The sequence below is a fragment of the Ostrea edulis genome, chromosome 6 (assembly GCF_947568905.1).
Source record: "Ostrea edulis chromosome 6, xbOstEdul1.1, whole genome shotgun sequence".
Taxonomy (NCBI): Eukaryota; Metazoa; Mollusca; class Bivalvia; order Ostreida; family Ostreidae; genus Ostrea; species Ostrea edulis.
The window spans coordinates 43,508,575-43,521,292 of NC_079169.1; the positions used below are offsets into that span (position 1 = coordinate 43,508,575).

Genomic DNA, 12,718 nt, shown 5'->3' on the forward strand with positions numbered 1-12,718 from the left:
ATTTTATTCATTGGGTCAGCAAAAGTAGAGGGTGCTTAATTCGATACTGAAAAATAGGAAAATAGGGGGTGTTGTAATACTCAATTTCCGAGTTGCCCGATAGTTCTTTCCCTTCGTGGAACTCTTGCGCACAGTGAGACCCAAAACATATTTTCCTCCACACGCGGTGGGTACAAATGCTTATCGCTGCCTTCATATATTGCCTAAAGGCATCATGCAACCACCTAAACTGCAGGAAAACACAATATTAGTAAGTTTATGAGTATCTAATTATAAAGTAGTTCAAACAAAAATCGATATCACCATCTTTCTTTGATTAAAATATCACTCGTGCAGAAGAGGAAATAAAAAATAATTTCATATCTAATTTAATGACCCAATTCAAACAAATATTCTTAATATGGTCAATTTAATGTATACCAACGGCTGATATGAACAAAATTTACTCTTTTATAACTTTCATCCTTATTTACATAGTTGTCTATAATATATGTATACATCTTGTACCCACCCAAGCATTCAACAGAATACTAAACGTACCTCCATCACAAAAGAGCTGATACCTTGGAAGTTGCGTATTGACTGTGCCTGTACCATTAATAGCGAGCGCAGCGAGCCAGCGCAGAGCGCTGGCTCGTACTGCGAGCTCTAATGACTAGAGCGCGGAAAATAATCCAAGCTAAATCTCAACCTCTAACAAGAATTTTTTTTGACGCCAATCCCAGAAGTCCCTCGTACAAAATGGTGGATGGTTCGATTCGTAAAATAATAATAAAAAAAATCTTTGAAGTATTACAAACCTTTCTTATTTGAAAGGAAAGGATGACAATCATATTCTTCCCCCTTTCTTTTTCTTTTTAAAATATTGTCTAAAAAAATGTAAACAGTCACGTTACAACTACCAGGCTACGTCACAACACGCTCGTTGCAATTGGTTCCTCCATTGGTGAGAAGAGCAAGACAGTAATCCTACGTATTGACAGTGAACCAGATCAGTTTTCCTTGTTTTCAATATAATTTTTTTGAAAATGTAATCAGATATGCTGCGCTCGCCCCAACGGTCACACCGTAATCATATTATTTTTGGAATTTTGGTATCACTTATTTGAAAAGCATAGAAATAAAAATTAAACAACAACCACAAACCTTTGGAACTTCGACCTTCTAGGTTGAGTGCACGACATTACAATAAACCGATTCGTAACTGGTAAAACGTATGTGTGTGTGTGCTACTGTTCATTGTTCTTAATCTGTTCATTTGTTTGCTTGATCCATATGCATGTATTCCGCAATAAAAGTATTGTATTATCAACGAACTTGGCTTTCAGTTTCATTTGATACTCCCTAGTTCCACAGACGGAATTCTTCAAAATCGTGTAACTGTTTCAGTTTTAAACACATTCGATATCATAGTCAATGGAACAAATATATGATAAAAATTCTCAGGTGAGTTAAAATACACGTACAACGTAACAATCTCACCATTTTGTACATGAAGTTCATATCTCCAGAGTGATGGATGATAACCTGGTTGCCGAACAGATTCCCTGTGAAGTACATCCATTGTTTCCTTGAAGATTGTTCCCCCGTAATACTTGCTATAGGCACAGGGAATGGCGATTCTTTAGTGGCAAACACCCGCCTCTTCTTTTTTGGATTCATCAATTTGGAGTAAGACATTGTTTAAGATTAAGTTGAGAGATTATCATGTCCGTGACTACATTATAGATCTAATACAAATTACAGACATGTGTACAGTTCTTATTAAATTCATAGAACGGCACCAGCGTTTTTTTCTTTTTAACTCAACATTGATTATGACAACAGACCGAGTTTCGCGTGATTTCTATGAGGGCCGCCATCTTTATGGGTGAGTGTAAATGTAGTCCCAGGACATATGTCCCGCAATGTCCGATATTGATATTCGCCGATTAATCGTTATACGTTGATTTTTTTTATTTATTAGTCCCCTACCGACGAAGTCGAGGGGACTTTAGGTTTGCGCACAGGGGCTAAGCCCGTTTTGGGCCCGAACTCTGTGATACCATAAATATAGATTTATGGTATCACAGAGTTCGGGCCCAAAACGGGCTTAGCCCCTGTGGGTTTGCGCTCCGTCCGTCTATACGTCCAATTTTCCGCACTTTTTTCTCTGTTCTTGCAGATATTTATTTTATATTTGGTATGTGGCTTTGCCATAACAAGTTACAGCTCAAGTTCGAATTTCGTCTCGGTCCGTTGATTTTCCACTTAGTTATGGCCCTTGGATTTAGAAAAATAGCAGGAATAATAAGTTTTTCGGACTTTTTTTGGTTGTGCTTGCAGATATTCATTTGATATTTGGTACATTGCTTTCTCATAACAAGTTATAGATCAAGTTTGAATTTCGTCTCGGTCCGTTGATTTTTCACTTAGTTATGGCCCTTGGACATAGAAAAATAGCATGGATTATCAGTTTTCCGGACTTTTTTTGGTTGTGCTTGCAGATATTCATTTGATATTTGGTACATTGCTTTCTCATAACAAGTTACAGATCAAGTTTGAATTTCGTCTCGGTCCGTTGATTTTTCACTTAGTTATGGCCCTTGGACTTAGAAAAATAATACGAATGATCAGTTTTCCAGACTTTTTTTTATTGTTTTTTTTTTTTTTTTGTATTGGTTGTGCTTGCAGATATTTCCAAGTTTCTTATCTCTGTAGATAAGAATTAAGAATAATACTCTCATTAAAACTTCTAGCATAGTAATACTGTACAATATAGATAAATTATTCATGATTATCTACATGTCACAGTTTATTTACTTGGTCAAAGACCTAAACCTAATTATAAATTTGGGTTTTTTTTCTTGGTCTAGTCTCTACTCGAATAGTAGTTGATTTCCAATCATTCCTATCCTGGTTCCCCAATTTTCCTTTTACCATAACCTACATAATGAACTTTGAATATATTGTTGTGGTACAGTGATTTTTGCAACCGGTAGGGGACTATGTATTGCCATGCAATACTCTCAGAATGCTTGTTTACGTATTATTATTTATAATACTTTATAAATATATCAATTATAATCAAATCTCCTTCAAAACATTTGCCTAGCTATTCATAAAACGGGTTCAAACTGTCACCTTGTTCCGGTTTTATTTTTACACTCTTCGCGTCGAATCAACCATCGAAGCGATGTCCCAGAGAAAGAAGGACGAGCATTCATATAATAAGTGGAATATTTAGTATATCTTTTTGTTATGATATTAAACAATATGCAAGCAAAATCAACAGCCAAATAAAGCACATTAAAAACTTTATTTTTATTATTAACAAGGCAAAAACAAAAACCGGAAATGCATTTTCTTCGTAAAATTTTCGGGACTACTTTTATCAAGCATCGCGGGACATATGTCCCGGACTACATTTACACCAACCCCATCTTTATGCTAAACCTAATTGACGGAAAATATAATAGTTACTGATTTTAAAAAAATAAAAAAAATTATTATTATTATTTTACTCTAAATCACTCAAAATATGAAAATAATATTTGTATCGATGTATTTTTATTTAATATGCTTTGAATCAGAAATAATGTCTACTTTGTAGTTTTTTCATACTCTTTCCATTTTAGTATGTATGATTATATATAATACTTGAGTGCAGACAATCTAATTAAAATTAGATGTTAGATCCGGTCACATACTCGCTACACAAAGTTTGTGTAGCGAGTATGTGAGCGGATCTAACATCTAATTTTAATTAGATTGGAGTGCAGATAGAACTATTTCCTGTCGGGAAATTATGCCGACCCGTACACTAACGTTGGTTCTTGAAAATGCATTATTTCACTCATATCACATGTTGTACCGATGAGCATAACGGGGTGGGGATGGGTTACTGTTTTATATTTTAATGCTATATATTCTAAATGAGATGTCACTCTACTTTTTTTATATACATATTTGGGATGATATTGTCATTGTACAAAAAAGAATGACACCTCCCTTGAGCGCACTCGACTATTAGCAATCGGAGACAAATTAGGCATAGCACAGAATTAGACGGAATTAGAATGTCAACGAGTGTTTAAATGGGATGTAATAGTACTTAATTTCAATACTGTCACAAACATACGCACTGGAGTAACAAAAATATACTTGTTACTTGTGTTATATGATATCCCGTGTATAAAGGAAAGAACGAGGTAATTTCTCTTCTAACATGCTCAGTGGGTGAAAAATTTCTCATTTTCAGGAAACGATACACAGTCTATTAGAATTTCACATATTTTCATTAGGATTTTCATTATCGTCCTTCATATACATCATGTTTATTGACCCGCTTTGACTCGATCCGCGAAACAATTAAGTTTGTAGAACAATCAAGTACGCCTTCAAAATACCGGAAGTTTTAAGACCACGTGCTTTATTTGTGTATTAAAAATGTAGGTCAATAGTGCAATACATACAGGTAGGTAACACCAGCTTATCAGACTATTGTTGACTTGCGAGATTAAGTCGTTACTGATCAATATTTCAAGCTATTACAACTATGCATAAATGTTGGACTGGCGGGTATTTTAATTTCAAATGCATAATATCGCAGTAGAAGTAGTCTATAGTTCCGATACATGTACATTTAGGAAATTTAATGGAAATGTATATAATAAGGGATATGAATACTGATGCCACACTTATCAGAGATGTTATTTATTGATTTGATTTATCTTGTAAATTGAATATGCACGGATGGGAAAACAAGAACGACCTTAGATAATTATTTAATTAACAACATAGATACTGTGAATTACTTTTTGTTTAAAAAAAGTTTAAAACTTTATTTTTGCATGATTGATTGATTGAATATTGTTTAACGTCCTGCTCAAGAATATTTCACTCACATGGAGATGTCACCACTGCCGATGAAGGGCTGCAAAATTTAGGCCTAGGCCATTGAACAGGGAGGGATCTTTATTGTGCCACACCTGCTGTGACATGGGACTTTGGTTTTTGCGGTCGCATCTGAAGGACCGCCCCATTTAGTCGCCTTTTACGGCAAGTAAGGGGTACTGAGGAGCTATTCTAACCCGGATTTTTTGTGTGTTATCTTGATGTAAAAATAATGAATGTTTATATGAATACTATATAAGGATGATGTATGAACTAATTTTTGTGAAATAGTTTTTGCTGGTATTAAATCTGATGAGACAAGACTTTGATTACCAGTAGATATATAACCCTTCAAAACATTGCAGGACTTTTCATCCTCAATGAACAGTGGCTAGATGTTTTCTGTCCTCCTTTTTGCATGTGTATATCAACACAATAAAACATACTTTATCATTTTAGCCCTTAAGTGGGCTGATCCATGTTACCATATAATCTTATGATGATATACTAGAGTGTCACTGTGATAGGAAAAGGGACATGTTACATTTTGAAGAGAAAGCTTGGGGTAGTAAACTGAGGATGAATAACAATATGCAATGTAATGATTTATTCAACTTAGAAAAGAGTTTGTTAATTATACCCCCCGCAACAAGTTGTGGGGGTGGGGTATACTGGAATCGGGTTGTCCGTCCGTCCGTCTGTCTGTCCGTCTGTAGATGCAATGGTTTCCGGGCTCTAAAGCATTATCCTTTCCACCTACCGCCACCATATCATATATATTGACTACCCATGGGATGAAGATGTTCCCTATCGATTTTGGGGTTAAAAGGTCAAAGGTCAAGCACACTGGACATCGAAGTAGCAATATGGTTTTGTTTGTCATGCCATTTGTTTTTTACACTCAGAAAAGAGGTAGTTTATACCTATTACCAACACCCTTTGGGAGATTGGGGTAAGCGGGAGGTATTCTTAGTGAGCATTGCTCACAGTACCTCTTGTTACAATTGTATATTAAGTCTTTATGAATAACCGTCTGTTGAAAAAAAAAGTATAATATTGATCATTTTAACATCATTCTATTTATAGGAAATGCTTAGCAGCAACATGACATAACAATGAATACCCAAATTGATATGACCTTGGAGGTCATCTAGCCAACTCCATGTCAGATCATCCCAACCATGTCATCAGTTTCATCATTTGCAATGTGCATTGTGAAATGATTACATCTGGCCAATTTTCAGGAAAAAGTAATTTACCAATATGGCATTTCCCATCATCATCTCTATTTTGGTGTTTCTACAGACGGTTGAAAATGTTGGATCTACACCTTGTTTCACGAATGTGACATCCTGTGAATCTCTATCAAATACCACCACTTCCACGTGTTTGGGGACAGTGCTGTCACAAGCTGGGGTCACCCAAACCTCCTTTATTTTTGCCAATGATTCTTTAACACTTGATGAAGTCAATGAGAAGCTGAAGTTATGGAGTGGTCTGAGAGCAGCTCCTAAATGTTGGGAAGTCATTCAACCTTTTTTGTGTTCTGTGTATATGCCAAAGTGTGATAGCGCTTCACTTTCTGTAGAAAGACCTACAAGAGAATTGTGTCTGAAAACGCGGGCTCCATGTGACATTGTAAGGAAGATCAGCGGCTGGCCTCTTTTTCTGGATTGTGATCAGGATATATTTTCAACTTGCACGGTAAATTTTTCTTTACAGGATTACTTTACAACATTGACACTCCGCAGATTCAATGCTCTAAGCAGGATTGTCTCTCTGTAGGATTGTCTCTCTGTAGGATTGTCTCTCTGTAGGTTTGTCTCTCTGTAGGATTGTCTCTCTGTAGGTTTGTCTCTCTGTAGGATTGTCTCTCTGTAGGTTTGTCTCTCTGTAGGATTGTCTCTCTGTAGGATTGTCTCTGTAGGATTGTCTTTCTGTAGGTTTGTCTCTCTGTAGGATTGTCTCTCTGTAGGTTTGTCTCTCTGTAGGTTTGTCTCTCTGTAGGATTGTCTCTCTGTGGGATTGTCTCTCTGTAGGTTTGTCTCTCTGTAGGATTGTCTCTCTGTAGGTTTGTCTCTCTGTAGGATTGTCTCTCTGTAGGATTGTCTCTCTGTAGGTTTGTCTGTAGGTTTGTCTCTCTGTAGAATTGTCTCTCTGTAGGTTTGTCTCTCTGTAAGATTGTCTCTCTGTAGGTTTGTCTCTCTGTAGGATTGTCTGTAGGTTTGTCTCTCTGTAGGATTGTCTCTCTGTAGGTTTGTCTCTCTGTAGGTTTGTCTCTCTGTAGGATTGTCTCTCTGTAGGTTTGTCTCTCTGTAGGTCTGTAGGTTTGTCTCTCTGTAGGTTTGTCTCTCTGTAGGTTTGTCTCTCTGTAGGTTTGTCTCTCTGTAGAATTGTCTCTCTGTAGGTTTGTCTCTCTGTAGGATTGTCTCTCTGTAGGATTGTCTCTCTGTAGGTTTGTCTCTCTGTAGGATTGTCTGTAGGTTTGTCTCTCTGTAGGATTGTCTCTCTGTAGGTTTGTCTCTCTGTAGGTTTGTCTCTCTGTAGGTTTGTCTCTCTGTAGGATTGTCTCTCTGTAGGTTTGGTTTACTTTCTTTGTCTAGAATACATGTATGAAATGGGTACACCCAGCATTAGCACATCAAAGCTGAAAATGAATGTTCCATCTCTGTGTCATTCGAATATATCTAGCATATACTTATTTTAACATGGTTGCCCAGATATACTTTTCATTTTGCTCTGGAATTGCACACATGAAGCTGGGTGAGCCATTTAATGTAGATATAGTAGACGTTTAGTGGAAGCAAAAATGACAACAGAAACTGAGGTTTTCCTTCCTCTGATTCTGTGTGTGCCCTTAATTAAAGAAGGTCATTCTTTAAAAATATGAATGTGGAATTAAAAGTTTACAATCACTGATATAGATATACCATGATTGCTAAACCTACCAATTATGTGATTAAATGGCATTCCTGATTGTATAGAATAAAAGCTCCAAATGTACTTGGATGCAACATGCTTTGATTCTTAACCTTATGTCCATTTGATATCCCAGGAATAATGCTCATGTCTGCTCTTAAAGTTTTGAAATTGAGTTCAATCAAAATCCAATTAAAAAACAGATAAAAGAAAAAGTTGAAATTATGCCTTTTGTGTGTTCTAGCTTTCACCGTTCTCGGTTAAAATACGGTATTTGATCACCAAGTTTTAGAGCATTTAAATCTCACAAACAATACTCCTTTGACAAAATGGGATGAGTTAATAATAGACCTCCGATGTTCTCGGTGATAGGCAGAGTTCTTCTAGTTCAACTGAGTCACTCTGTTTCCATAGATCTATCTATATACCTACATACACCAAGTCCTGACACAAGCCAAAATAGCAGGAGTGACATCCCTTTGTTTGCTACCACAAATATTTCAATTGATCCTAAAGCACTATTTGATTGACACATTGAATGGTGTCATGATGAGGCAAAATAAAAAAAACAAACAACATTTTGTAAAGAGAATGATTCTTAATCTTAAATCATTTCAGTAAGCAATCTGATACCATATAGTATAGCACCACAATATGATCAAGGCGATGGTACATGTACTTTGTTGTATGTTGAAAATCATCTATAAAAATATCAATGTTGCTTGACTACGTTACATGATTGTTGAAATACAATCTGCATTTAAAACTACAATTACTTTGAAGTTTAATTTGAAGAGAGATGCATGTAGTCTAACTATATGCTGGTGTTCCTAAAAATTTGCAGCTTTTTGAACTTTTATCTAAAAATGTATATTTTCTTTTACCCTTTTCCTTTTTGAAAGTATGGAAAACTTTATAAACAAGAGTTATATCTTATCTTTAAAAACTCGTTTTTGTTCACTTATCCTGATGTCAAGATATTAAATTTTTAGGCAAAAAATGATAATAAATAAAATGAAAATAAACAGAGAACAGATGATGTAACTTTACTTTTGAATCATTTTTAGCTAATTTTTCGATTTCTCCAGAACCACTGGGTCAATTTCAACCAAACTTGGCAAAAAACACTCTTAGTAAAGGGCATTCAAGTTTGTTCAATTATGAAGAGCCATGCTCCCCTTCAAAGGGGATATGGTCACAAAAATGCCAAAATATTTAAAAATATTTCCAAAAATCGAGCTGAAATTTACATGAAAGCTGTCTGACATAGTGCAGACATAGTGCAGATTAAAGTTTGTTAAAATCATGATCCTCAGGGTAGGGTGGGGCCACAATAGGGGATTAAAACTTTTACTTATAAATATATAGGGAAAATCTTTAAAAATCTTCTTTTCAAGAACCACTGGGCCAGGAAAGTACAAATTTACATGAAAGCTTCCTGACATAGTGAAGATTCAAGTTTGTTAAAATCATGGCCCTGGTCAGGGGTCTAGAATTACACTTTCCCATTGCCTGGGGCAAGTGCAATGTCGTCTCGGGAAACAGACCCAGAGTGATAAGCTTACCCGCACGGGAAAGTAATAAATTTGGGAATGAATGTTTATTCAGATCAATTAAATTTAATCCTGACCACGTTAGATTATCATTACAACTACAAGACTGTCAGACCAACATTAAAAAAAAAATTTGTTTGATGTACTGTGACAGTTGTTAGTTTATCAAAGCAAGTGCGCATTTCACTACCAGTAGTATCACTGCTTTTAAACTAATATCAAAACCAATCCAGATAACCCGCAGAATTCTGGAATGACTTCTGGCACAAATGGGGTATTACTTTCATTACTTTGTTTCTAATTGTTATTACTATAAATGACTTGATATTTCAGCAGAGTAATTAAATTTACAAACAATTATCATCTCTTCAGTCTGAGAATTTAACGGTAGACCGATAGACCGCGGCTATTCCAAATGAGATCAGGCCATGCCATGTGCAAATAGTCTATGCCAAATTCTAAGAAACAAAGGAATAATTATGATACGTGTAATAATGCATTATGACAAGTGCTCTACACAAATTGTTCAGCGTATCATTCGTATGTCTTTAAATGTCGATGGTTTTTTAAAAATCTGTGTTGGTGAATTTTATTAGGATCGATTTTTAAATTAAAATTTTCCTCAACAATATATAATATAGTTTATTTCCCAAATATTCAAATATTGCAAGCATGTCAAAACGAAATGATATACAAATGTTCGTCCAACATAGCAAAAATAATTTTGAGGTGAAGGTCAACAAACGAAGTGTAAATGATTCCGCAGTTAAAAGTATTTTCAAGGTGCAAAGCCTGGCATTAAACCAAAAGGTGTCAAACAAACATAAGAATCAGAACAAGAAAAACGCAAGCTACATGCAAAAGGAGAAAGAAAACGCGAATTCAAGCAACACTGGCAGAACGGATGAGTATGGTTGAAGTTTGAGGAGAGAGAAATGTGGTGTGTTCCCTGCAAGGAGTTTTGGTCAGGTCTATGCCAAATGCCATAGGTCTATGCCACATCAAAAAGACAGGCCTATTGTCTATGCCAATTAAAAAATTAAATTCTCAGACTGTCTCTTGTGATTTTTTACGAAAGATAACTATCAAATTACAACTATTTTAAAAAATGCTAAGTTGTCTTGTTTTCTGCTGGAGTTTAATTTTCAATATCAATTTCTTGTGATGAAAATGTGGAAAAATATTTTTAAAAATCCAATTTGGTTCTGCTAAAGAAAAAAAAAAGGTGCTAGTGCTGGAAATGAGAAAGAGGGTTAATGAAGACAAGAATGAAACTAAAAGTAAACAAGAAAAAGATAACATCTATGACAAAAATATTTTTATTTTAACCCTAACCCATCAATCAATCAATCCTAAAATCTATGATTTCAGGAGCAAAGGGCGATAACTCTATCTAATCAAATTCAATTAACAGAATTCCTTCCTCTTACATTTGTGCCAAATTTGCCTGAGGATTATGAAATGAAAGCGCTTGCATTAAAATTTTAACTTTGTGTACTGTTTATTTTATTTCTTTTAATATCTTATACCAGACACTGTGATTTTAAAAAAAACCACCACAATTTCGATATTTGGAGATATAAAAACTCGAAAACCCAACAACACCCTACTTTCTTAAAGAAATTTATAAAAGCACTGAGAAGGCCACAACACTGTTGGTTATTTAAAACTCAAATTTTTGACTCAACCCGCATCTTTATCTAGAGACATATTTTACATAAACAAATATCACACACCACGAAAAAACGACAAGTATCAATAATCTACATTGTTAACAAGATTATTGATACTTGTCGTTTTTTCATGGTGTGTGATATTTGTTTATGTAAAATATGCCTCGAAAGATGCCGTGTCGTGGCCTTAAATTTTCAGTGCTTTTATATATTTTATATATATCTAAAGTTATATATTTATATTATCTTTTAAATATAGTTAATTTAAAAGATAATATAAATATACAAGAGGCCCATGGGCCACATCGCTCACCTGAGTCACCTTGGCCCATATCTGAGGACTTTCCATATATATTTGCATGTAAAACCTTAGTCCTTATTATGGCCCAAACTACCCTTTGCAAACTTCAATCTACACTATGTCAGAAAGCTTTCATGTAAATGTCAACTTCTTTGGCCTGATGGTTCTTGAGAAGAAGATTTTTAAAGCTTTTTCCTATATTTGTATGTAAAACTTTGACACCCCCCCCCCCCCCCCACACACACACACACTTGTGGCCCCATCCTACGCCCGGGGGGCCATGATTTGAACAAACTTGAATTTGCACTATGTCAGAAAGTTTTCTTGTAAATATCATTTTTTCTGACTCAGTGGTTATTGAGAAAAATATTTTAACTATATATTTGTATGTAAAACTTTGATCCCCCCTTGTGGCCCCATCCTACCACCGGGGGCCATGATTTGAACAAACTTGAATCTGCAATATGTCAGGAAGCTTTCAGGTAAATTTCAGCTCTTCTGGCCCAGTGGTTCTTGAGAAGAAGATTTTTAAATGACCCCACCCTATTTTTGCATTTTTGTGATTATCTCCCCTTTGAAAGGGACATGGCCCTTCATTTGAACAAACTTGAAAGCCCTTCACCCAAGGATGCTTTTGGCCATGTTTGGTTGAAATTGGCCCAGTGGTTCTGGAGAAGAAGTCAAAAATGTGAAAAGTTTAACAGACAGACGGACGGACAGACAGACAACGGACAAAAAGCGATCAGAAAAGCTCACTTGAACCTTCGATTCAGGTGAGCTAATAATATTAGATATATATACCACTAAACAAATCAGCTTTATATGGTTATACAAAAAAAAAACTGCTTTGCTCAGAGCAGCTCTGCCATAGTGACTTACTAGTGCTGAGATCTGTGAAAAATCGAGATTATTGGTAAGCTCTGCATATGTGTACATATTGACTGTTCTCAATATTCAGAGTCACACATATGAAGGAGTCCATTTCAATACCACTGGGCAGTGTAATGCACCACTGGTCAAAACGGAGAACCAGAAGAGTTGGTACAGTGAGGTGGAAGGGTGTGGAATCCAGTGCCAGAATCCACTCTTCACTGAGGAGGAGCATGAGGAGGTCCACATTGTTATTGCTGTGTTTGGTTCCCTCTGTATCGTCTGTACTCTTTTTACCATGGTATGTATTATCACAAAGAAAAGTCATTGAGGAAGGTTGAATGTTTTTCTGGATACTAAAGTTTGCGTTTATTAAAGTATGTGATTTTCAAATGAGGTTCAGAAATAAATTTCATTTTTGAATATGCATGAACTGCGACACCTTACGCCAGCAGCATGTTAGCACTTCATGAAAAGTATGTAGGCATGAAGCACTGCTGTTCATTCCTTCATGTATTTTCAAAAAT

At 35.6% G+C, this 12,718-nt stretch overlaps 2 protein-coding genes across 2 annotated transcripts in view; one reads left to right on the plus strand and one right to left on the minus strand.

Annotated features, from left to right (window-relative positions):
- Window positions 1–2,021, minus strand: part of LOC125648416 (tRNA-splicing endonuclease subunit Sen2-like) — a 31,023-nt gene extending 29,002 nt beyond the window's left edge. The window contains exon 1 of the mRNA XM_048875521.2: window positions 1,483–2,021. Coding sequence (XP_048731478.1) covers window positions 1,483–1,680 — 198 coding nt within the window. The 5' untranslated portion in view covers window positions 1,681–2,021. The remainder of the gene's footprint in view (window positions 1–1,482) is intronic.
- Window positions 2,022–4,398: 2,377 nt separating this feature from the next.
- The window catches only part of LOC125648407 (protein smoothened-like), a 39,977-nt gene continuing 31,657 nt past the window's right edge, over window positions 4,399–12,718 (plus strand). Inside the window, exons 1-3 of the mRNA XM_048875509.2 lie at window positions 4,399–4,456; window positions 5,962–6,579; window positions 12,280–12,492. Coding sequence (XP_048731466.1) covers window positions 6,139–6,579; window positions 12,280–12,492 — 654 coding nt within the window. The 5' untranslated portion in view covers window positions 4,399–4,456; window positions 5,962–6,138. The remainder of the gene's footprint in view (window positions 4,457–5,961; window positions 6,580–12,279; window positions 12,493–12,718) is intronic.